Source organism: Nerophis lumbriciformis, linkage group LG23 (assembly GCF_033978685.3).
Source record: "Nerophis lumbriciformis linkage group LG23, RoL_Nlum_v2.1, whole genome shotgun sequence".
In the NCBI taxonomy this organism is placed as follows: Eukaryota; Metazoa; Chordata; class Actinopteri; order Syngnathiformes; family Syngnathidae; genus Nerophis; species Nerophis lumbriciformis.
In genome coordinates this window covers 21,075,001-21,101,596 of record NC_084570.2, presented here as the reverse complement: position 1 = coordinate 21,101,596, position 26,596 = coordinate 21,075,001, and the positions used below count along the sequence as shown (strand labels likewise).

The 26,596-nt window shown below is 39.6% G+C and overlaps 1 protein-coding gene across 6 annotated transcripts in view; it reads left to right on the top strand.

The window, feature by feature from the left end:
• Window positions 1-26,596, top strand: part of zranb3 (zinc finger, RAN-binding domain containing 3) — a 281,742-nt gene that overhangs the window by 58,658 nt on the left and 196,488 nt on the right. For all 6 annotated transcript variants that reach the window (XM_061984961.2, XM_061984960.1, XM_061984962.1 and 3 more), the window contains 3 exons: window positions 364-449; window positions 6,192-6,363; window positions 23,391-23,525. In XM_061984961.2, the coding sequence (XP_061840945.1) occupies window positions 364-449; window positions 6,192-6,363; window positions 23,391-23,525 (393 nt within the window). The remainder of the gene's footprint in view (window positions 1-363; window positions 450-6,191; window positions 6,364-23,390; window positions 23,526-26,596) is intronic.

Here is a 26,596-nt window from a genome sequence, read left to right as displayed (position 1 = left end):
TTCATCAATTATGAAGGGAGTCAATATTTCATAGCCACTTTAAAGGTCATCATCAAATTGTAGGTGGTGGCATACAGCAGTTTGACCCGGGTAACCAACGCTTTATAGTTTTCCTCTAAAGGCAAAAGGTCAACGAGATGAGTCACATGACTGACCATGAAAGAGGAATATGTGTTTGTCTTTCTTTCGAGCCATAAAATGCATGAGGGTTTTACTTTTTATGTATTTGTGGGTGAGACGTAGTGGATCCTAATGATGCACTGCTGAGTGTGCCACATCATGAAGGATTGCTGCTCACTTAATGTAACGCCATCAAGCTGTCGGCAGCTGTTGTGATTTGTTTCCTGGTTGTGTGTTTCACAGCTTTTTATGCAGATTGATGCACTTTACCCCAAAATGTTTGGAACCTGGACGGATTACGCCAAGAAATACTGCAATGCCCATTACAGGTGAGGCAAATGGTACTCAACGGTACCAATTTTTGGTATTTTTGTGTGGTAATAGATGTTGATTTGTTTAATAACGAATAATGTATTTTCTTTAACAGTGAGATCATAATAAGAACTGTGCTGTCCAGTTGTTAAATCTGGTTTTATTACCCATCGCAGTCTCATTTCAGTTTGTATTAGTTGTGTTGCTATAGTCAGGAAGTGGTCTTTGCCATTAAGTTGAATGTGCTTTCTACTTCATAGTTTAGTGTAATTGCGGCCCGCGCACTTTGGGCGACTAATAGCTAGTTATATTATGCTAATATTGAATCCCACTAGAAACTAACTAGAGTAACGGTGCAAACACAAAAATGACAGCAAAGCAAACACAAATAGCTAATGTCTTCTTCTAAACTCAACAGTATCAAAACATACAATTTTTACAATCAATTTTACATTTATTATGACGTAAGACCTACTCTTGCTCACGGTCACTACAGCTGCTGGTAAAAGTAGTTAACACATGTGGTTAAAACATGATTCTGAAGGCAATATCTGCATAAAGTAGGTAAAAGAAGGGGGGAAAGGCAAACATTGGTAAAAGAAGGTAAAAAAAAAAAAAGAATACGTTTTTTTAGGGTAGGTAAAGGAAGGTAAACAAAAGTAAAAGAAGGTAGATAAAAAAAGTAAACAGGTAAAAGAAAGTAGATTAAAAAAAAGGTAGAAAGTAGGTAAAGGAAGTTTAAAAAAATGGTAAAAGAAGATAAAACAAAATAAGTAAAAAAGGTAAAAAATAGGTACACAGTGGGTAAAAGAAGGTAACAAGTAGGTAAACATAGGTAAACTGGTAAAATAAGGTAAAAAGGAGATAAACATCAATCAATCACATCATAGGTAAAATAAGGTTATATTGTAGGTAAAAGAAGGTAAAATGTAGATACACATCCGTGAAAGAAGGTTAAAAAACATTTAAAAAAGGTAAAAGATCGTAAAAAAGTAGCTAAACCTATCGAGGTAAAAAAAAAAGATTTAAAAAAATTGCGGTAAAAGAAAGTAACAAGTAGATGAACCTACCATAGGTAGAGGAAGGTTAAAAAAAGGTAGGTAGAAAAAGGTAAAAGAAGGTAAAAAAAAAAAAAGTAGGTAAACAGAGGTAAAAGATTGTCAAAAAAGTAGGTAGACCTACAAAATAAAACAAAAAAAATATGTAAACATAAGTAAAATAAAGATAAAAGTGGGTAAACATAGGAAAAAATAACATAAATAGTAAGTTATCAGTAAGTAAACAAGAAAAAATAAGTAAACTTAGATAAAAGAAGGTAAAACAAAGTTTCAACAAGGTAAAATAAGGTAAAAAGTGGGTGAACAGAGGTAAAAAGTGGGTAAACATGTAAAAGGAGGTAAACATAGGTAAAAGAAGGTAAAACATAGATAAAATAAGGTAATCAGAGGTAAAAAAAAAAAAAAAAAAAAAAAAGTAGGTAAACATAGGCATAGTAAAAAAAACGTATATTGAATTTAAGACTACTGACCTGGAGGCCTCTAACAATACGCCTGTTTGCCCGCCAAGTGTTTGAGCCGATGCCAGGTCTGCAACCGTTATGTGCAACAAAGCTTTCTAATTAGGGCACTCTACCTAAATCGGTACTCTGTAGTACTGATGGAATTTGTGCGGTGCCTATTAAATTACAACATTTGATACCCATCCCGAGTGAAGTAGAAAACTGTGGTTCCTTGATCGCTCTTCAGTCTAAATAATGTACTATATTTAATTCATAATTGATATATTGTGCATCATTTGTACACATTTCAGTTAATTATCCTACCCTAACGTGAACTGATTATTAGTTTTAAATTGTTTAAATGGCAATCAAATATTCCTTGTAATTACGACACCATTTTCTCATTACATTACAAAAGCAGCTCTTTGACACGACTAGAGCTGAAACGATTCCCCGAGTAACTCGAGTAGTTCGATTATAAAATATATTCGAGGAATTTTTGCTGCCTCGAGACATCGTTGAGTTTATTTTTTTATTTTTTTTTATTTTTTTACGGCATTTTGCTTCGTTTAGGAGTCAAAGCTCACTTTTCGCACGGACTGTTTAGGTATTGCACAGCGTGTTTACATCAAATCATACGCCCCCTGCACTGCACAACACCGCTCCTTTTAAATACGCTTGAGTTTAGTCAACTTTTTCGCCGACATAACTCACAATGGCAGACGCCGCAGAAAGCAGTGGACAAGAGCCATCGCAAAACGAGGGAATTAAGAAGCGACAAAAGTTGTCTAAGGTGTGGGAACATTTCACACTAAAATGGAAGGAAAACGCAGTCGTATGCAAACATAGCAAAGTGGAGCTCGCGTAGCACAAGTTCGATGCTGCAGCACCTGTCGAGAAAGCATCCGATTTGAGGGACGTCCAGAGGCGAGGCAAGTCATCTATTATCAAGTGTAAACGCAAAAGTTAGTGTTAGTAAAATAAATGGTATTCATTATGATAACCAGGATGTGTTCTTTCACTCCCGCGAAGTCATCAAAAGCCTCCAAAAGGTGGACGCTATCCGAGCTGTCGTGTTCAATTAGCCTTTCATTAGTAACCACGCGAAAGCAGTCGTGCAAAGTTATTCGGGTTATTCAAGTCATGCAACCACATGTTACTTGGATAGCTTTCACTTTCACCCACTATAGTCTCTGTAGCATAGGCGACGATCTACATTTCTGCCAGTGGGTGCTCGGACGGGCGGTAAATCTGCCGCTACTTTTCTGAGCATGCGCGGTTTGTGCTTGATGGTGACTCACCACTGGTTGCACATTTCAAATGCAATATTAAAGGCACTACCTAATCCACTTTTTATGTTTGATATAATGAAAACTGTTCTTATTGTTTTATTTTTGGTACTAAGAATATAGTTTTATTTTAACTTTCTCAGGGAATATTATTTTTGAACTAATTTTATATATATATATGTGTGTTTTCATCTCAAACATGTTATGATGACAAAATGAACATTGATTACTATTTTGCATGCAAAGAATGCAAGGAACTGTATTGCATTCGTAAAATTTAAAACTTGTTATTATTAAGTGGTTTGTCTTTTTATATTGTTTATGTATTGGTGGCAGATTGAAAACAGCTCAGCGGATTTGCGTGGAGAAACCACCATTTAAATGACACCGTATAATAATCATCAAAAATGCACGGAAGACAAGAACTTCGTTTATGCGGTCACACCACACAGCACATAGGGCTGTGAGCGCACCTGTTTTTATTTGCACACACAAATTGGCACAATCAACCACGGACGCATTTCAGCTGTGCGTGTCAGCCTTCAATAATGAAAACAGCCTTTTAGGAAATAAAAGACAATTAGGCCAAAAGCAATAATTGAGGGCATGTCTTAACATGTGTAATTAAACCTTAATTAAACAAAAATATTGCTCTGGCCCGGCTGCACCAAATAATAATATAAATCCATTTAATAAAGTCAAAATACAAATAAGGCATCAAGAGAAGTATCCCACACTTCTCTTTTGTAAAGTAGATTTGTACAGCCGATATGGGCATCTACATCAACAATATGATTTGCCTAAGAAGCTGGATAGGACAAAAAAATAAAAAATTAAAATAAGCAAAAATATGATTTATTCGATTACTCGATTAATCGATCGGGATATTCGATAGAATACTTGATCACTAAAATATTTGATAGCTGCCGCTCTAGACACGACTTAATATGAACTGTAATGTTATGTTGGGGAAACAGGAATATATATTTTGGGAGCCACAGAAACTAATAAGATACACAAAAAAGTTGTTGTTTCTCTGCACCTGACTGAGCGCCAGAGAATTTAACGCCAAATACATCAAATGTACTGACTTGGAGGCCCTTCAAAGTGGGAAGCTTGGGAAAGGATGGGCCACCCTTACATGATAGCATGGTGTCTGTGGAGGGAATGCCACACACACACGCGCACAAACACACACACACACAAAGCATTGAAAGTTACATGTCTCAGTGCCCAAAGTAAGGCCTTCAAAGGCATGGGTGGACATGTTGGTGTGGGGCGCACATACAGTATCTCTACACTGACAGTACACATGCTCTTTTGGAAGGAAGGAGGACAACTCAATGGCCATAAGTCCATGCAATGTATGGCATGTCCACATACACTCCTCCATACAGGAATCTAAAAGTAGCTAAACCTAGCTAGGTAAAAGAAGATTAAAAATAGAGGTAAAAGAAGGTGACAAGTAGATAAACCTATCAAATGTCGAAGAAGGTTAAAAAAGGTAGGTAGAAAAAGGTACAAGGAGGTAAAAACAAGTAGGTAAACAGAGGTAAAAGACGGTAAAAAAGTAGGTAAACCTATAAAAAAAATATGTAAACATAAGTAAAATAAAGATAAAAGTAGGTTAACATCGGAAAAAGAACATAAATAGTAAGTGAACAAGAAGAAAGTTAACGTAAAATTAGATAAAATAAGGTAAAAGCATAGTTTAAAGAAGGTAAAATAAGGTAAAAAGTGGGTAAACAAGTAAAAGCAGGTAAACATAGGTAAAATAAGGTAAAACATAGCTGAAAGAAGGTAAAATGAGGTAAACAGAGGTAAAAAGTGGGTAAACAAGTACAAGGAGGTGAACATAGGTGAAAGAAGATAAAACATAGATAAAAGAAGGTAAACAGGTAAAAAGTGGGTAGACAAGTAAAAGCAAGTAAACAGGTAAAAGAAGGTAAAAATAGATTTAAAAAAAAGGTAAAATAAGGTAAAAAGTGGGTGAACAGAGGTGAAAAGTGGGTGAACAAGTAAAAGGAAGAAAACAGGTAAAAAAGGTAAAACATAGATAAAATAAGGTAAACCGAGGTAAAAAAGTGGGTAAACAAGTTAAAATAGGTAAACAGGCAAAAGAAGGTAAAAATAGATAAAAGAAGGTAAAATAAGGTAAACATAGGTAAACAACTTAAAGGAGGTAAACATAGGTAAACGAAGGTAAAACATAGATAAAAGAAAGTAAAATAAGGTAAACAGGTAAAAAGTGGGTTAACAAGTAAAAGCAGGTAAACATAGGTAAAAGAAGGTAAAACATAGATAAAAGAAGGTAAACAGAGGTAAAAAAAAAGTGGGTAAACAAGTAAAAGAAGGTAAATGAAGGTGAAACAGATAAAATAAGGTAAACAGAGGTAAAAAGTGGGGTGCACATACAATACTGACTGTACACATGCTCTTTTGGAAGGAAGGACAAGTCAATGGCCATAAGTCCATGTAATGTATGGGCATGTCCACATACACTCCTCCATACAGGAATCTCAACGTGTCGTGTGACAAAAAAGCTGGAACAAAGCTGCACTCAAGTGTAAAGTGTGCACATTTTGGCAACGCCGCCTTCACTTTGTCCAGCCAACACGCATGGCAGATAACCAGCCTTTGTCTACAAGGCCACTTTTATTCTAAGAACCCATTTGGCTGATGAGTTGTGAAAGTTTGCCGTGGCCCCGAGACAAATTGCTTTGCCGCTCTGCAAATTGCCCAGCCGTAAAAAAAAAGAAAAAGAAAAGCGATCCCCGACTGCGCAACACTGAGCTTCTCAGCCCTGCACGATGCGAGACTGTCGTAGTGCCAGGCGGCTCCCAGGTGGGAATGTTTAAATGTGTTTAACTACTCCTTGAGGGTGTTGCTGTAAATAAGTATTCAGGGAAGTTTGCTTCAGCTGCTAATGTATTTTTTAACCCATTTGTCACTTCTAATTCCTTCTCCTGCAGGTACTTTGGGACCCGCAGGCAATGGGACAGTCGTGGGGCGTCCAACCTGGAGGAGCTGCACCAGCGACTTAGCCAGATCATGATCCGTCGCCTTAAGGCTGAGGTGCTAAGTCAGCTTCCCCCCAAAATCCGCCAGCGCATCCCCTTCGACCTTCCAAAAGAGGCTGCAAAGGTAAATTCACGCTAGATTTTCTAGCACTTTGGGGGTGTTGATTGGTGCACCTTTGGAGCTGTCCACCAAGATTATGGATTAAACATGAACGTAATAACTTTAATTTGGTTTGTGTGGTGCACCATTCGACAAATCGGAAATAAATATGGCACCTGAGAGTAGGGATGTATACCGAGTACCGGTATTTTTGGTCAGTCCATGAACACCTTGAAGATTGTGTTCTAACAATACTGCTATCGGTATATAATGACAAATAAGGAAGCAACGCCATGCAAAAGTTTGTCACGGAACCATATTTCCTCTTTAAAAATTACTCACAGTCACGCACGCCATGTCAGTTCAAAGTGAACGCTCTTTACTCACGACGTGTTCATCCATAGGCCAATAGTAATCCACTCAAAAAAGTGAAAATTGTGTGGCATTAAAAGACATCTTGCTTAAATGTGTTTCAGTTAGTCCTGTCTCTTGACTACAAACTGGACGATCGAGCGTTACATTTGCTCGCTGAGTCTTTTTATTTATATATTACATACCACACACTAGGGTTGTACGGTATACCGGTACTCTATAGCATGGGTGTCAAACTCTGGCCCGCGGGCCAAATTTGGCCCACCGCGTAATTTCACTTGGCCCTTGAGGCGATATCAAATTAACACTGGAGCTGGCCCGCCGATTATATACAGCGGCGGTGCCGCAGTAACATCTCATTCACCGCTAATTCTCATACTTGCCAACCCTCCCGGGAGACTCCCAATTTCACTGCCCCTTCCAATAATAGTCACGTCTGCTTTTCATTCAGTCCAACGAGTGCTGGCCCAGTCACATGAAGAGTTAGTGCTGCAAAGGGTTCTGGGTATTTGTTCTGTTGTGTTTATGTTGTGTTATGGTGCGGATGTTCTCCCAAAATGGTTTGTCATTCTTGTTTGGTGTAGGTTCACACAGTGTGGCGTATATTTCTAACAGTGTAAAAGTTGTTTATACGGGCACCTTCAGTGTAACCTGTATCGTTGTTTATTAAGTATGCCTCACATCCACATGTGCATACAGACGCTGCACATATTTTGTGATCGGGCCGGCACGATGAAAAGCAGACGTGACGACAGCTCGTAGTCGACGTTAAGGGCAGTGCCTTTAAGGCACGCCCTCAAGACTGTGGTCCCGGTGGACTACGAGATATAATGACTGATGAACACCTTCGTTCGATAATGAAGGTTGCCTCAGCTCAAAGCCTGAGCCCCGACATTAATGAACTAGCATCCAAGAAAAGATGGCAGGTATCTGGCTTGGGCACATCAGATTAGGTCAGTGTGTTGCAAACTGAGCAGTTTAAAGTCCTGAATGGTTGGTTTATTCATTGTTATTTTATTTTCTAATTTATTAGCCTGTGGAAAAAGTTAATGTTGATATTTACCTCAGAAGGCTGCAAATAGAAAAGAGGCGTTCAATTTTTATTTAAATTGTATTTATATGCCACTGATATTTTTTTATTATTATTATTATTATTTGAAACTCGATTTTGCATGTCACTATAAAGTTATATAAGCCTTGCTTGTTCAATATTCAATGCAAAACTTGTTTGGGTCCCTATTAAAAGGTTAATTTGTTCAACCTTGGCCCGCGGCTTTGTTCAGTTTTAAATTTTGGCCCACTCTGTATTTCAGTTTGACACCCCTGCTCTATAGTATCGCGGTACTAATGAATCAAAAACGGTACTTACTCTGTTTGAAAATTACCGGTTTCCAATTAATTTATTTTTTTATTTTTTTAGCGGTCAGGACGGCGCGTTTACGAGCAGAGGAGCATGTTCGGCAGCGCACAATCACGGAGTACTTACAAGCAGACACAGTCTGTAGACAGAAAAGGGAGAACGGACGCATTTTGATCTAAAAACTAACTATAAAGGTGAAGTTATAACTCTGAAACGCCCTCAGGAAGAGATGCTTTAAGACATGGCTAGCTAGCTAGCAGCTAACATCCATCTGCAGTCGGCAGTGTTTTCGCTACTTCTAAATCACTAATCGTCGCCTCCATGGCGACAAATAAAGTAAGTTTCTTACAAGTATCATCCCTGCAACCCAAAATGTTGAAAGAGCCATATTGGACCAAAAATACAAAAAAAAAATCTGTCTGGAGTTGCAAAAAATAAAAGTCTTATATAAGTGTTATAATGAAGTAAGGGTCTATATTAGCTATACTATCAAAATGTGTCGCAGGCTGACACAAATCTTCGTTGACAGAAATGTTGAAATGTAATATTTATTCTACACATTTTTACAACGTCGGAAAACAGTAAAACGGAGGCTGCTTTGGGGTGAGATAACTCCTGGAAATTACCATATTTTCCGCACTATAAGGCGCACCTAAAAACCTCCAATTTCCTCAAAAGCTGACAGTGCGCCTTATAATCCGGTGCGCCTTATATAGGGACCAATATTGAGCCACAACAGGTCTCGCAACTACGGTAACTACGCCAACTTCATTGTCTCCCTTCTACGGCTGCTTACCGTAGAAGAAGAAGCGCTTCTTCTTCTACGGGGGAAAATGAAGTTGGCGGCTGCTTACCGTAGAAGTAGAACTTCTTCTTCTACGGGGTAAAATGAAGTCCCTTAGTTGCGAGACCTAAACTTTATGTAAAGACCCCAAAATGGCTCCTATTAAGAGACACGCTTACGACGCAGAGTTTAAACTCAAGGCGATCAGTCACGCAGTAGAACACGGGAATAGAGCAGCAGCGAGAGAATTTAACATTAACGAATCAATGGTGCGGAAGTGGAGGAAGCAACATGATGACCTGCGCCAAGTAAAGAAGACTAAACAGAGTTTCCGAGGGAACAAAGCGAGATGGCTACAGTTGGAGGACAAACTCGAACAGTGGGTTGTTGAACAGAGAGTAGCAAGTAGAAGTGTCAGTACAATCACTATTTGTTTTGTTGACATTCCCTTTAGCGCAGCTCCATCTAATGGATGCATAACGTAACCCCAGCCTCTACTGTAGCATCTATTCTATGCGCCTTATAATGCGGTGCACCTTATATATGAACAAAGTTTTAAAATAGGCCATTCATTGAAGGTGCGCCTTATAGTGCGGAAAATACGGTACTGTCTTCCAATGGCCAAAGGTATGGATGGACTAAATGGATTTATAACTATCTATGCAAGCTGGGTTACGTTTGCTGTGGTCTATAAAGGCACACAAACCACTATCAGAAATGCAGGCAATATTACATACAGGTAATGTGTCATGAGAAATGCAAATATAAATTAAATACACAGAGAACATAAGTAAAGGAAATCAAATGAGCCCAAATATACCTACAAACGAGGCATAATGATGCAATACGTACTTAAAGCTAGCCTAAATAGCATGTTAGCCTCTATTAGACCAACAATGCTTGATAAGCACTCCACACAAGTTAATAACATCAACAAAGCTCACATTTGTGCATTCACGCACAGTATAAAAAGATTGGTGGACAAAACGAGACAAAGAGGGAGTGGCATAAAACACGTCTTTCTCTGGCATCGTTGAAGAAAGTTATACATGTAAACAAACTACGGCGAGTTCAAGGACTACCAAAATTAGTAGAACAAAACGGCGCTCGCCAAATACTCTCGTCAGAGAATCATCTTTAATACAAACCGTGGGATTTCTAACAATTAGGGAGGTTTGTGTCATGTTGTCCTCCTACAGAAACCATATTAAAACAAAAATATATTTTTTCCCTCATCTTTTTCTATTTTCATACATTTTTGAAAAAGCTCTAGGGAGCCACTAGGGCGGCGCTAAAGAGCCGCAGGTTGCAGACCCCCGGGATAGATAAAAGGAAACCTTTGCAGCTTTGGCGCCAATTGTAAAACAATATGGAACAACAGCATATCTTTGAACAAAATGTACTGTAACTTTCTTGATACTGAAGTTAGGGAAGTGAGTTGTGTATCAAATTAAAGCTCCTTTGATGCTTTCTCTGGTTGCAGGGATGCTATTCAGCATATGTATGCAGTGTGTATAATAAATGTTCACTTACCTATAAAAGACAGAACACTTAATATCTTCATGAACATTGCAGAGTTCTGTTTATTAAATGTAAACAAGTGCCTGGCCTGCAGTGTATGAGTCATCAATATACAGGTAAAAGCCAGTAAATTAGAATATTTTGAAAAACTTGATTTATTTCAGTAATTGCATTCAAAAGGTGTAACTTGTACATTATATTTATTCATTGCACACAGACTGATGCATTCAAATGTTTATTTCATTTAATTTTGATGATTTGAAGTGGCAACAAATGAAAATCCAAAATTCCGTGTGTCACAAAATTAGAATATTACTTAAGGCTAATACAAAAAAGGGATTTTTAGAAATGTTGGCCAACTGAAAAGTATGAAAATGAAAAATATGAGCATGTACAATACTCAATACTTGGTTGGAGCTCCTTTTGCCTCAATTACTGCGTTAATGCGGCGTGGCATGGAGTCGATGAGTTTCTGGCACTGCTCAGGTGTTATGAGAGCCCAGGTTGCTCTGATAGTGGCCTTCAACTCTTCTGCGTTTTTGGGTCTGGCATTCTGCATCTTCCTTTTCACAATACCCCACAGATTTTCTATGGGGCTAAGGTCAGGGGAGTTGGCGGGCCAATTTAGAACAGAAATACCATGGTCCGTAAACCAGGCACGGGTAGATTTTGCGCTGTGTGCAGGCGCCAAGTCCTGTTGGAACTTGAAATCTCCATCTCCATAGAGCAGGTCAGCAGCAGGAAGCATGAAGTGCTCTAAAACTTGCTGGTAGACGGCTGCGTTGACCCTGGATCTCAGGAAACAGAGTGGACCGACACCAGCAGATGACATGGCACCCCAAACCATCACTGATGGTGGAAACTTTACACTAGACTTCAGGCAACGTGGATCCTGTGCCTCTCCTGTCTTCCTCCAGACTCTGGGACCTCGATTTCCAAAGGAAATGCAAAATTTGCATGGTTGGGTGATGGTTTGGGGTGCCATGTCATCTGCTGGTGTCGGTCCACTCTGTTTCCTGAGATCCAGGGTCAACGCAGCCGTCTACCAGCAAGTTTTAGAGCACTTCATGCTTCCTGCTGCTGACCTGCTCTATGGAGATGGAGATTTCAAGTTCCAACAGGACTTGGCGCCTGCACACAGCGCAAAATCTACCCGTGCCTGGTTTACGGACCATGGCATTTCTGTTCTAAATTGGCCCGCCAACTCCCCTGACCTTAGCCCCATAGAAAATATGTGGGGTATTGTGAAAAGGAAGATGCAGAATGCCAGACCCAAAAACGCAGAAGAGTTGAAAGGCCACTATCAGAGCAACCTGGGCTCTCATAACACCTGAGCAGTGCCAGAAACTCATCGACTCCATGCCACGCCGCATTAACGCAGTAATTGAGGCAAAAGGAGCTCCAACCAAGTATTGAGTATTGTACATGCTCATATTTTTCATTTTCATACTTTTCAGTTGGCCAACATTTCTAAAAATCCCTTTTTGTATTAGCCTTAAGTAATATTCTAATTTTGTGACACACGGAATTTTGGATTTTCATTTGTTGCCACTTCAAATCATCAAAATTAAATGAAATAAACATTTGAATGCATCAGTCTGTGTGCAATGAATAAATATAATGTACAAGTTACACCTTTTGAATGCAATTACTGAAATAAATCAAGTTTTTCAAAATATTCTAATTTACTGGCTTTTACCTGTATGTAATATTGAACATCATTTCACTTCATAATGTAAGAAGTGAAATACAAGATGCAGATGAACAAAAATGTTTTGTTCATTTTCTGATAAGGTAGTTATTGGTTTGGGGTAAAATAAGGTACAAAAATAAATATACAGTATATAACAGATTATAAATAAACAGATTTACAGTTACCGTATATTCCGGACTATAAGCAGCTGCTTTTTTCCTACGCTTTGTACCTTGTGGCTTGTAAAACAGTGTGGCTAATTTATAGATTTTTCTTCGCTAACGACCGTGATGCAAATTATTTTACCAAAAAACAAGCAAAGACACTGAAAAGGTGTGTCATTGTTTGTGCTATGGCGCCATCTTTTGAACGAGTTTGCTCACTGCGGGCGCTGCGGTGTGAACGTCTACAGTACTTCTTTCTGTTTAATGGGTCGGACTGGATAATACAAGTGCTGTTCCGTCTTCTTCGTACATAGCGTTTCTACTGGCATGGATTCTTCATTCATCGCTCCAAGCAATGTTTGTAAGTTTTACAATATAACTAAAACCATTTATACTCACTGAACCGTCCCGTTTGTGATGTCTGTAGGAGTGTTTTCATGCACATTTGTGCGTGCTATCGTAATGTAATCAAGCCAGCGTCGTTAGCATTAGGTTTACGAGTGTCTTTGTTGGGAATATTAACTTACAGCGGCATTCTTTTTGTATTGTTTCAGTTTCACAAATTCTTCAGTAATTTCACCAAAACGTCACCGTTGACTTATCGAGTCTGTTTAGCTGATTGGAGAGCTAGTTTCCGCAGCTAGTGGGTCCATGACGATGACTTATGTTTTGTTTGATCAACCGTTTTACTGCCGTGTTACAGACATCGTTTGGAAACAATTAAAGTATGTAAATAAACATTTACGGAATCATTTTTGGTAAATACCTAGTTTCCCACTGTATATATCTGCGGCTCATAGTCCGGTGCAGCTAATATATGAAAAAATGTTTTTCCCAAAATTTAGTGGGTGCGACTTATATTGCCAAAAGTATTTGGCCACCTGCCTTGACTCTCATATGAACTTGAAGTGCCAACCCATTCCTAACCCATAGGGTTCAATATGATGTCGGTCCACCTTTTGCAGCTATTACAGCTTCAACTCTTCTGGGAAGGCTGTCCACAAGGTTGCGGAGTTTGTTTATAGGAATTTTCCACCTATCTTCCAAAAGCGCATTGGTGAGGTCACACACTGATGTTGGTCAAGAAGGCCTGGCTCTCAGTCTCCGTTCTAATTCATCCTAAAAGTGTCCTATCGGGTTCAGGTCAGAACTCTGTGCAGGCCAGTCAAGTTCATCCACACCAGACTCTGTCATCCATGTCTTTATGGACTTAGCTTTGTGCACTGGTGCACAATCATGTTGGAAGATAAAGGGGCCCGCTCCAAACTGTTCCCACAAGGTTGGGAGCATGGAAATGTCCAAAATGTTTTGGTATCCTGGAGCATTCAAAGTTCCTTTCACTGGAACTAAGGGGCCAAGCCCAACTCCTGAAAAACAACCCCACACCATAATTCCTCCTCTACCAAATTTCACACTCGGCACAATGCTGTCCGAAATGTACCGTTCTCCTGGCAACCTCCAAACCCAGACTTGACCATCAAATTGCCAGATGGAAAAGCGTGATTCATCACTCCAGAGAACGCGTCTCAAATGCTCTAGAGTCCAGTGGCGACGTGCTTTACACCACTGCATCCGACGCTTTGCATTGGACTTGGGGATGATGGCTTAGATGCAGCTTCTCTGCCATGGAAACCCATTTAATTAAACTCTCTGCGTACTGTACGTGGGCTAATTGGAAGTTCACCTGAAGTTTGGAGCTCTATAGCAACTGACTGTGCAGAAAGTCTTAGCACTATGCGTTTCAGCATCCGCTGACCCTTCTCTGTCAGTTTACGTGGCCTACCACTTGGTGGCTGAGTTGCTGTTGTTCCCAAACTCTTCCATTTTCTTATAATAAACCTGACAGTTGACTTTGGAATATTTAGTAATTTGTTGCACAGGTGGCATCCCATGACAGTTCCACGCTGGAAATCACTGAGCTCCTGAGAGCGGCCCATTCTTTCACAAATGTTTGTAGAAACAGTCTCCATGCCTAAGTGCTTGATTTTATACACCTGTGGCCGGGCCAAGTGATTAGGACACCTGATTCTGATCATTTGGATGGGTGGCCAAACACTTTTGCCAATTAAGTGTATATGCCGGTGCGCTCTCACCACATTCTACAGAGGCACTATAGAGAGCCTACTGACCAACAGCATCTCTGTCTGGACTGGAGCCTGCAGTGCCTCAGACTGGAAGTTTCTGCAGAGAGTGGTGATGACGGCGGAAAAGATCATCAGGACTCCTCTCCTATCCAGGAGATCGCAAAAAGCCGCTGCCTGACCAGGGCTCAGAAAATCTGCAGAGACTCCTCCCACTCCCACCAAGGACTGTTTTCACTGCTGGACTCTAGAAAGAGGTTCTGCAGCCTCCTGTAACATCTTCTTCCCTCAGGCCATAAGACTCTTGAACGCATTAAAATAATCCCCTCAATTCCCCCCAAAAATGGATTAACTCGCTGGAATATAAAGACAATACAACATACATCCATAAACCTGGATGCATATGCAAAAGTGCAATATATTTATCTGTACAGTAATCTATTTATTTATATCTGCACCTTTCTGCTCTTTTATCCTGCACTACCATGAGCTAATGCAACGAAATTTCGTTCTTATCTGTACTGCAAAATTCAAATTTGAATGATAATAAAAGGAAGTCTAAGTCTAAGTCTAATACCGGTGCGCTCTATAGTCCAGAAAATACACTAATTTGTTTGATCGGTGTCCTTATCGGCCGTTCTCACTCATAAATCATCGGTATTAGAAATGGTCCTTACATCCCTCATACTAATAATTCAAGAGTTTCAGTTTGGAAGTGTGTCCACATAGTTTTGCATTCCCAGCGGAGGCAACAAGCCCCAACAACCTACCTGGGTTATTTTTTTCTTATCATTTCAGCCGCAGCAGAAGTGGGGGAAAAACGCACTGAATGAGCTATTTCAGATCTAATTATGCACCCAGCCACATTTCTTGGAGTGACACAACAATAAGAAAGATGCCCAGAAAAGTGACGATGCTGCATTTTTACCCCCAATCCCCCCGAATGCTTTATTTTGTGGCTAACTATGGTCAATGCTTCTCCATAGAGATGCCAATTAGGTACATGCAGAACTTTCCGAAATGCTCTTGTTGTGTTTTGTAGCTTTTCTTGAACAAGACCTTTATCTGAAGTCAGCTGAAACAGGTAATTTATCTCAGGGGGAAGTAGTGGCATTTGTTTGTTTATTAGATGAATCTGAGTGTTTATTACCACACAAAACATGTAGTGAGATCACCTTCCGACTATGATTTAAAAAAAAATGTTGAACCCTCACTTTTAGGGGTGGGTTGAATTATCGATTCTTGCGTGTGTCACAATTTTTTAATCGATGAACAAACGTCCAAATAACGATTATTTAAGTATGTTGAATAATGTAGTACAGAATATAGGACTAGCGCTAAACACACAAAGCAAAACACAGGCAGCAGGAGAGAAGGAGCTATGCTAAGCTAGCTAGCTATCGCATCGCCCTGTACAATTGCTAATGCTCGTTTGTAGCATGTTTATATCCAACGTAAATTAGCATTCCAACATGTGTTCCGTTTATTTTGGAATGTCACAGAGTAGTTATTTTCTATATACTCTATTTTTGTCTTATCATTTTTACAGTGTTTGGAAGTAAAGACTCAAATGGAGGGAACCTGTTATCTGTCGGCTTAGCTAGCAAGAAGAGACGTTAGCGGGGGCTAGGGTTGCCAAGCGGCCCTTAAAAGATGGAATCATCCCGTTTTTAGAGACATACGTACGTATTGAGTGTTGAGTACGTATTCCGTATTGAGCTGTCAAGGGATGCACTTTTTTCCGATTTTTTTTTTTTTTTTTTTTTTACTGTTATAATAAGAAATAGTCCATAAAATATCAATAGATTTCATCAAATGCATCTTTGACAATAGCTTGCCAGACACTGCACTTTAAGATACTGACACTACGCGTTATGATTGTCACACTACACTGTATGATAGTCACACTACACTTTATGATAGTGACACTACACTTTATGATAGTCACACTACACCTTATGATAGTCACACAACACTTTATGATAGCCACTCTACACTTTATGATTGTGACTCTGCGCTTTATAATAATGACACGTTACTTTATAATAGTCACACTACACTTTATGATAATCACACTACACTTTATGATTGTGACACTGCACTTTATGATAGTGACACTTCACTTTATGATAGTCACACGACACTGTATGATAGTCACACGACACTGTATGATAGTCACACGACACTGTATGATAGTCACACTACACTTCATGATAGTCACACTACACTTTATGATTGTGACATTGCACTTTATGATAGTGACACTTCACTTTATAATATTCACACTACACTGTATGATAGTCACACTACAGTGTATGATAGTCACACTACACTGTATGATAGTCACACTGCACCTTATGGTAGTGACATTACACTTTATGATAGTTATACTACATTTTATGATAGTCACACTACGATGTATGATAGTCACACTACACTTTATGATAGTCACACTACAGTGTATAATAGTCACACTACACCTTATGATAGTGACACAACACTTTATGATAGTCACACTACATGTTATGATAGTCACACTACGCTGTATGATAGTAATAATAATAATAATAATGAATAATGAATTAGATTTTATATAGCGCTTTTCTATTATTAGATACTCAAAGCGCTCATAGAGAAGTGAGAATCCATCATTCATTCACACCTGGTGGTGTGAATAGTCACACTACATTATATTGATAGTCACACTACAGTGTATGATAGTCACACTACACCTTATGATAGTCACACTACACTTTATGATAGTCATACTACATTTTATGATAGTCACACTACACTGTATGATAGTCACACGACACTATGATAGTCACACTACACTTTATGATAGTCACACTACAGCGTATGATAGTCACACTACACCTTATGATAGTCACACTACACTTTATGATAGTCATACTACATTTTATGATAGTCACACTACACTGTATGATAGTCACACGACACTATGATAGTCACACTACACTTTATGATAGTCACACTACACTTTATGATAGTGACACTGCACTTTATGATAGTCACACTAGGAAAAAATTATGTTGTTTTGCACAAAAATATAGATTATTGAACTATTAATTTCACACATATTTGTAATAGTCCAAGACCTGCACATCTAATTAAATTCTGGTTGAAGTCAAATAATATAGAAACATGTGTGTAGATTGTCAGTCATCAAGTCATATAATCCAAAAAGGTTCCATGTCTGCAAATGGAGTCTAGTTGCCTTAGTAGATAGTAAAAAAAACCTCCTTTCACACAAATAAAAAGGGCAAATAAAATCAGGTCAACCAGCCCCATAAGGTCTACCTTTTTTTTTTTTTTTCCCAGAGAGTTGGCAACCCTTAGCAGGATCAGAACAGACTGCTTGTATTTAAGTTCTAGTATAAGACATTTTTTAATGCAGGCCAATATAATCTAATATCTATATTGAATTGATACACCCCTATAGTATCACAATATTATAGGTTTTACAGGTTTTACCCGCGAGATGAGTTTGCTATGTGTGAAAATGAGCTGACATGAAAGAAACTGCTCTTCTAAATGTGTCCACTGGATGTCGCAATAGCAATTTTTTGTATCCCCTGCAAGAGCACGCATGACTTCAGAGGGGGCGGAGCTATGTGCCGTGTTAAGATAGAGGCAACACTTCTGTATTTGGACATACGTACTTAAGCTGATTATTAGTGATACTATACAAAATTTTGATTATGTTTATACCTTGATTGTCAAAGATGTTGTTGGTAATGTAAACGGTGACCTTTCTACACCCCCAAAAAAAGCTTTTTGATAATCTGTACATTTCGTGTTGTACTTATGATTGCACGGGGACACATTTTCAGGGCGCACATTAATATGCTGAAGCAATATGTAGCCCCTTCTAACTTCATGTCTGATGAATTAATAAATAAGTCCAAATTCACAAGTTTTGTTGCAGATGATGCTCCATATGCACAGAATAAACCACATTATGTTAGTACATCAGTTGAGTAAATTCAAATTACACCCTGTAATTTGATTTTGATATTATTATTCAGTTCATTTTTTGATAGATTAAAAATGAACACCAATGGCAGCATTTTAAAACTCTGCCAGACTCAATTCCAAATATTTGACCGATGAACATTATTACATCATTTATTCAGAAAGTATAAATATCGACACATGAAGCTGGAGTACTATTAACCGCAACATTTAAGTGTAAAGAAAAAACTATGTGTTGTATATTTTAGACTTAGACTTAGACAAACTTTAATGATCCACAAGAGAAATTGTTCCACACAGTAGCTCAGTTTGTGTTTCAATTTTGTATGTGCTCGTTCTATTTTTTAACAAAGAAAACAATCTGAAGCTGTCTTTATTATTAAGTTATCATGCAATGATTTTAACAGTCTGGCCCACTTGGGAATATATTTTCCTCCATGTGTGAGTTTGGCAGCCCTCCAAAATACCAATTAAAGATGCATAAATAAAAGATTTATGATCGAATCGTAGCCCCTGAATCATATTTGAACCGTGAAGAGCCCCCGCAAAAAAAACCATGACGTGTTGTGTACGCCAGGACCACTCACTTGTTGGGCCGTGGTCCTCCTATCTCATTTTACTCCCTAATGATGGCTTTTATCTTCCACTGCCAGACACTTTTTATGCCCCGCCTGCCCTTTACGTTTTTAGCCCTGGCCGTTTTTTTTGTTGTTTTTTTTGTCCGCGCTAGTCAAGCGAATATCATCGTGGGCCGAGTGTATAGCCCAGTGGTCCCCAAACTACGGCCCGCGGGCCGGATACGGCCCACTTGCGTCCAAAATCCAGCCCACGGGAAGTGGCAAATTAAAAAAAACAATCCATCAATACATTTTCTACCGCTTGTTATTTTCAGGGTGTCCTAGCCGGTTCAGGCAAATCGTATTGTCTAAAAATGCATTTTCCCATCGATAACGAGACATCATTGTGCTCGCGCCGCAGTGTTGGGTGAGCGAGCGGCAAGTGAGTAAAAAAATTTGGCCGGGGGCCAGACTTTATATATTTATGTATATATATATATATATATATAGTTTATATATAAGTTTGATCATATTACGCCTATACTGGCTCACCTGCACTGGCTTCCTGTGCACTTAAGATGTGACTTTAAGGTTTTACTACTTACGTATAAAATAGTACACGGTCTAGCTCCGTCCTATCTTGCTGATTGTATTGTACCATATGTCCCGACAAGAAATCTGCGTTCAAAGAACTCTGGCTTATTAGTGATTCCCAGAGCCCAAAAAAAGTCTGCGGGCTATAGAGCGTTTTCTATTCGGGCTCCAGTACTATGGAATGCCCTCCCGGTAACCGTTAGAGATGCTACCTCAGTAGAAGCATTTAAGTCCCATCTTAAAACTCATTTGTATACTCTAGCCTTTGAATAGACCCCCTTTTTAGACCAGTTGATCTTCCGTTTCTTTTCTTCTCTCTTCTGCTCCCCCCTATCCCTTGTGGAGGGGGAGACACTCAGGTCCGGTGGCCATGGATGGGGTGCTGGCTGTCCGGGGTCGGGACCCGGAGTGGACCGCTCGCCTGTGTATCGGTTGGGAACATCTCTGCGCTGCTGACCTGTCTCCGCTCGGGATGGTTTCCTGCTGACCCCACTGTGGACTGGACTCTTACTGTTATGCTGGATCCACTATGGACTGTTCTCTCACAATATTATGTTAGACCCACTCGACATCCATTGCATTCGGTCCCCCTAGAGGGGGGGGGTTTACCCACATATGCGGTCCTCTCCAAGGTTTCTCATAGTCATTCACATCGACGTCCCACTGGGGTGAGTTTTTCCTTGCCCTTATGTGGGCTTTGTACCGAGGATGTCGTTGTGGCTTGTGCAGCCCTTTGAGACACTTGTGATTTAGGGCTATATAAATAAACATTGATTGATTGATTGATATATATACACACATATATATATATATATATATATATATATATATATATATATATATATATATATATATATATATATACACACACACACATATTTATATGTATATATATATATATACATACATAAATTTAAACACACATATATATATATATATATATATATATATACTTGTATACACACACATATATATATATATATATATATATATATATATATATATATACACACATATACAAACCCTGTTTCCATATGAGTTGGGAAAGTGTGTTCGATGTAAATATAAATGGAATACAATGATTTGCAAATCCTTTTCGACCCATATTCAATTGAATGCACTACAAAGACAAGATATTTGATGTTCAAACTCATAAACTTTATTTTTTTTTGCAAATAATAATTAACTTAGAATTTCATGGCTGCAACACGTGCCTAAGTAGTTGGGAAAGGGCATGTTCACCACTGTGTTACATCACCTTTTCTTTTAACAACACTCTATAAACGATTGGAAACTGAGGAAACTAATTGTTGAAGCTTTGAAAGTGGAATTCTTTCCCATTCTTGTTTTATGTAGAGCTTCAGTCGTTCAACAGTCCGGGGTCTCCGCTGTCGTATTTTACGCTTCATAATACGCCACAGATTTTCGATGGGAGACAGGTCTGGACTGCAGGCGGACAACACTCTATAAACGATTGGAAACTGAGGAAACTAATTGTTGAAGCTTTGAAAGTGGAATTCTTTCCCATTCTTGTTTTATGTAGAGCTTCAGTCGTTCAACAGTCCGGGGTCTCCGCTGTCGTATTTTACGCTTCATAATACGCCACAGATTTTCGATGGGAGACAGGTCTGGACTGCAGGCGGGCCAGGAAAGTACCCACACTCTTTTTTTACAAAGCCACGCTGTTGTAACACGTGCTGAATGTGGCTTGGCATTGTCTTGCTGAAATAAGCAGGGGCGTCCATGAAGAAGACGGCGCTTAGATGGCAGCATATGTTGTTCCAAAACCTGTATGTACCTTTCAGCATTAACGGTGCCTTCACAGATGTGTCAGTTACCCATGCCTTGGGCACTAATGCACCCCCATACCATCACAGATGCTGGCTTTTGAACTTTGCGTCGATAACAGTCTGGATGGTTCGCTTCCGTCCGGATGACACGATGTCGAATATTTACAAAAACAATTTGAAATGTGGACTCGTCAGACCACAGAACACTTTTCCACTTTGCATGAGTCCATCTTAGATGATCTCGGGCCCAGAGAAGCCGGCGGCGTTTCTGGATGTTGTTCATAAATGGCTTTCCTTTTGCATAGTAGAGCTTTAACTTGCACTTACAGATGTAGCGACGAACTGTATTTAGTGACAGTGGTTTTCTGAAGTGTTCCTGAGCCCATGTGGTCATATCCTTTATATATATATATCCTTTTGATACAGTGCCGTCTGAGGGATCGAAGGTCACGGTCATTCAATGTTGGTTTCCGGCCATGCCGCTTACGTGGAGTGATTTCTCCAGATTCTCTGAACCTTTTGATGATATTATGGACCGTAGATGTTGAAATCCCTAAATTTCTTGCAATTGCACTTTGAGAAACGTTGTTCTTAAACTGTTTGACTATTTGCTCACGCAGTTGTGGACAAAGGGGTGTACCTCGCCCCATCCTTTCTTGTGAAAGACTGAACATTTTTTGGGAAGCTGTTTTTATACCCAATCATGGCACTCAACTGTTCCCAATTAGCCGGCACACCTGTGGGATGTTCAAAATAAGTGTTTGATGAGCATTCCTCAACTTTATCAGTATTTATTGCCACCTTTCCCAACTTCTTTGTCACGTGTTGCTGGCATCAAATTCTAAAGTTAATGATTATTTGCAAAAAAAAAAAAGTTTATCAGTTTGAACATTAAATATGTTGTCTTTGTAGCATATTCAACTGAATATGGGTGGAAAATGATTTGCAAATCATTGTATTCCGTTTATATTTACATCTAACACAATTTCCCAACTCTTTTGGAAACGGGGTTTGTACATATATATATACACACATATATATATATATATATATATATATATATGTATGTGTATGTATATATATATATATATATATATATATATGTGTATATAGCCCAGCCCTTGGCAAAAAATGTTTAACCCAATGCGGCCTCCGGGTCAACAAGTTTGGGGACCCCTGGTCTAGCCGCTCATCTTTCCTAAAACAGCCCATTGTAAAGCACCGATGTAACATTTATAATCAGTATACAAACGGTGTTAAAGCAGGAGCAGGAAACATGAAGTCAACACCGCTCTGTTCTTCCGGCCACATCCTATTTATCCGTTTATTCGTCCTTGACTTTAAATAAGTTTCACTGAAATGCTAACGGCGACAATTTCATGTTGCCACCACAACTCGTTCGTTGTATGAACGCTGCCAAGAAAGCTCTCCCAGGACGTGTGCGTTACTAAGGGACGTGTTCCCCTCATCTCACCATATGGTCCGCATGCAGCGCTTTTTAGGAGCGCCTTCAAAGCTTTGCATGGACGCGACTCAGAATTGCACAACAAAAGGCATTAAACAAGCACCGCTGCATAGAAATGAAATCAAGTTTAGCAGTGATTCAATACAGCCGGCTGCTTTTTTGTCAGGATTCTGCATCACGCGGTGGATTATAGCCCAAACAATATAGGACACCCCGCTGTTGAATAACCAACTTTAGCCCTGTTTTTATGATTAAAAGATCCCGCTGTTTACGAACAGCGGGTCACATATGCTGCAGGCAGCCATTTCCTCTCCAACACTCTCCGCTGGTGCTTTAAATACTCTTCTCCGATCACCTTGAGAGCACGCGAGGCATCTTTGATTTATTGTAGCGGCCCGGTTGCTTCTCCATCTTCGACCCCAGCTTGTCACAAAGCAACTATAATTGGGAGATGCTCCTGACCCACCTAACACAGTCGGAGGGGGGTGGCATCCTTGGGAATTCTTTCCCTCCCTTTGCCGTCGTCTTTCTCTCCCCCTTTTCCAGGGAAACCAGGACATCCGGCGGCACCATTAATTGTTTGCCCTTTATATCTCTGGAAGGACCGAAAGAGAAAGATGTTGAGGAAATAAAGGATGCGGCCTCATCGCCTCTGCCCTCTCCTTGCTTCGCAGGAGGCCGTGGCCAGCTTCGCCGAGTGGGAGAGGCTAATGAAGGGAGGCAGGTCTGAGGTCGGCACCATTGACAACCCCTTCGCTGAGGTCATGAGCCTGATCACACAGATGTACAAGCAAACAGCAATTGCCAAGGTAAGGGGACTCCTGGTTGGTTGGAGGGCAGCCTTTCATATACAGTATAGACTTCATCAAAGGTGTATAATAACAAAAGAGTGCCATCTTTTAGGACAGGCCTGGGCAATTATTTTGACTCGGGGGGGCCACATTTAGAGAAAAAAATAACGGGTTAGACTACTAGTTACCGCCAAAAATAACGCCGATACAGTAACGCGTTACAAAGTAACGCGTTAGTCCCAACACTGGTGTCAGGTCTTGGTGATCATGTTTTGTTTGGCTATGTTCTGTTTGGTTTTTGGACACTTTTAGTTCCTGCTTTTTCACTCCCTTGTTTTATTTCCATGACAACCATTAGTTTCACCTGTCATGTGTTCGGACTCACGCACCTGTCATTAATCATCTCTTTATTATTTAAGCTTACTTCTGATACTCATGCCTGTTCATAGTTTATACTATACATGCCATGCCACATAAGTTTTGTTTTTTCATGTCACAGTTAGCGAGTTTTGTTTCATGTTCATAGTTTCTGCCTTTGTCCTAGTTTTTGTTTCTTATCCAAGTTTGTATCTCCGCCTTGTGCGCGCCTTTTGTTTTGTTCTTTTTGGGGTTAAGAATAAATCATGTCTTTACCTGTAAACCTTGTCCGGTCCAGTCGTTTTTCACCCAGGGAAAGCAATCCACGCATTAATTTGCGTCGCCATAGTCCACGTCGTGACAACTGGTAGTGAAGCATGTGTAGCTATTCCTCATCCTGCAGGGATGATACTTGTAAGAAACTTACTTTATTTGTTAAAATGATATGTACATTATCTTTAAAACCAGCCTGCACTTATACAAAGCCCTGGACACATTATGAATCTTTTAGGGTTTAAAGCACCAACACTCATAGAATTATAACATGTTTAATTAGCAACATGGTGATGTATTACATGTGCAATGAAGTATCCATTATTTCTAAAAAATCAGCGCATACTTAAGCCAAGTAAGCCTCTTAAATGTTTAGGTGCTTGAAGCGCGCGGACGTGCGTGTGCCGCTGCAAAACTCTCCTGGAATTATAAAGCATTTAATCATGGCTGTAGTGATATAGTACATGTGCAATGAAGTGTATATAGTCTTTAACATCAGTTCACACTAACAAGGAGGATGCTACATCATGGTTTTTTAGTCGTTTGGACGCTTTCTACAAGGAAAGTGTTATTGTTGCAAAATTATTTGCAAACGCGTATCTCAATCTCTGCGCGTGTACTAATTTAGTATATCAACCCTAGTGTGTGTATTCAGTTCCACGGACGTGTGTTTTAGGTTGTTCGCGTCGGGGACTGCTGTCGGTCTTGAACCCCAAGATGCAGAGATGGCAGGCGTAGCGCAGGAAAACATGACTTTAATGTCAAAAAACAAATAGTGCAACTGGTAAGTGCATATGCAGGGGAAACAGGAAAGAGCCACCGGGAACCAGGATAACAGGTTACAGGATACAATCATCGAGCCCTGACTGGCGGGCGAGGCAGGCATAAATAGTAGCCTGATTGGCAATTGCAACCAGGTGTGCCATTCTGCCAATCAGGGACAGGTGAGGGAAACGAGCGCTCAGGGAGACACGCAAACTGTCAGGTTTGACAGTTTGGTTATGTTTGGGTTTTCCTCTATGTTTGTGTGTATTTCCTGTCAGCGCTCTTATTTTGATTCCATTTCCTGCATGTCTCCCTGAGCGCTTGTTTCCCTCATCCTAATTGGCAGCCTGGCACACCTGGTTGCAATTGCCAGTCAGGCTACTATTTATGCCTGCCTCACCCTCCAGTCAGGGCGCGATGATTGTATCCTCTATCCGGTTGCCTGTTTCCTGTCACCTGTTATCCTGTTTCCTGGTTCCTGTTGGCTGTTTCCTGTTTCCTGGTTTTTGTTTTCCCTGCATGTGCACTTACCTGTTGCACTATTTTTTTTTTTTTACATTAAAGTCATGTTTTACTGCACTACGCCTGCCATCTCTGCATCTTGGGGTTCAAGACTGACAGTAGTCCCTGACAGTTTGTCTGTCCCTAATCGGAAAGAACCCTCGATAGGCTGTTCACTTACACGTGACTTTTGCCACACTTCTGCCGTGTAAGATTTGAGCGCATTCAGAAGTGCATGCGTGTGATACAATCTGCCTGTGCGTATCTGAGGTGTGCCTACATTAAACCGACCACGAAAGACACACCACACAATTTAAACCAATGACAAACAACGTACAGCTGAAGTGCGTGAAAGAGAGACGGCAAGTCTCGCCTTATGTTGTTTCTGATTGGTCTGAATGGCATAGTGTCTCCCGTGGTTGGTTATATGTAGGCACAGTGGATTGATGGCTTGGTCCGGGATTGGTTATTTGGATTAATCAATCAGAGTTACTCAAACTACGGCAAGCTGTGAAAACCAAAGTTTATTATTACAACAAAATATATATTAAGTAGTGAATGGGGAATATAAGCGTGAGAAATGTCAAGTGTGGCGTGTCGCGTGAGAAGGGGTTAAATTGTGTGACTGTAGCGCTCAAAGCCTGAAACTTAGCAGCTTTGAGTGAGTGTTCCAGCGGCGCAACTCGTGGTGAGTATAAGGAATGGCAAAGGGGAGTTTCAGACAGACAACTCTTTTTACACGTACAGGGGCGGTGCTAATACAAAAATAAATAAAAAAATAACAATTATTTAGTTTTTACTAACCCACCCATTACAAATTGATTTCACTCTTTTTTGTTGATGAGAAACGATTTGTATATATTTAAAATCTAACTTGAATTTAATTTGATGCATGTTTTGTACTATACATGTAAAAGCCAGTAAATTAGAATATTTTGAAAAACTTGATTTATTTCAGTAATTGCATTCAAAAGGTGTAACTTGTACATTATATTTATTCATTGCACACAGGCTGATGCATTCAAATGTTTATTTCATTTAATTTTGATGATTTGAAGTGGCAACAAATGAAAATCCAAAATTCCGTGTGTCACAAAATTAGAATATTACTTAAGGCTAATACAAAAAAGGGATTTTTAGAAATGTTGGCCAACTGAAAAGTATGAAAATGAAAAATATGAGCATGTACAATA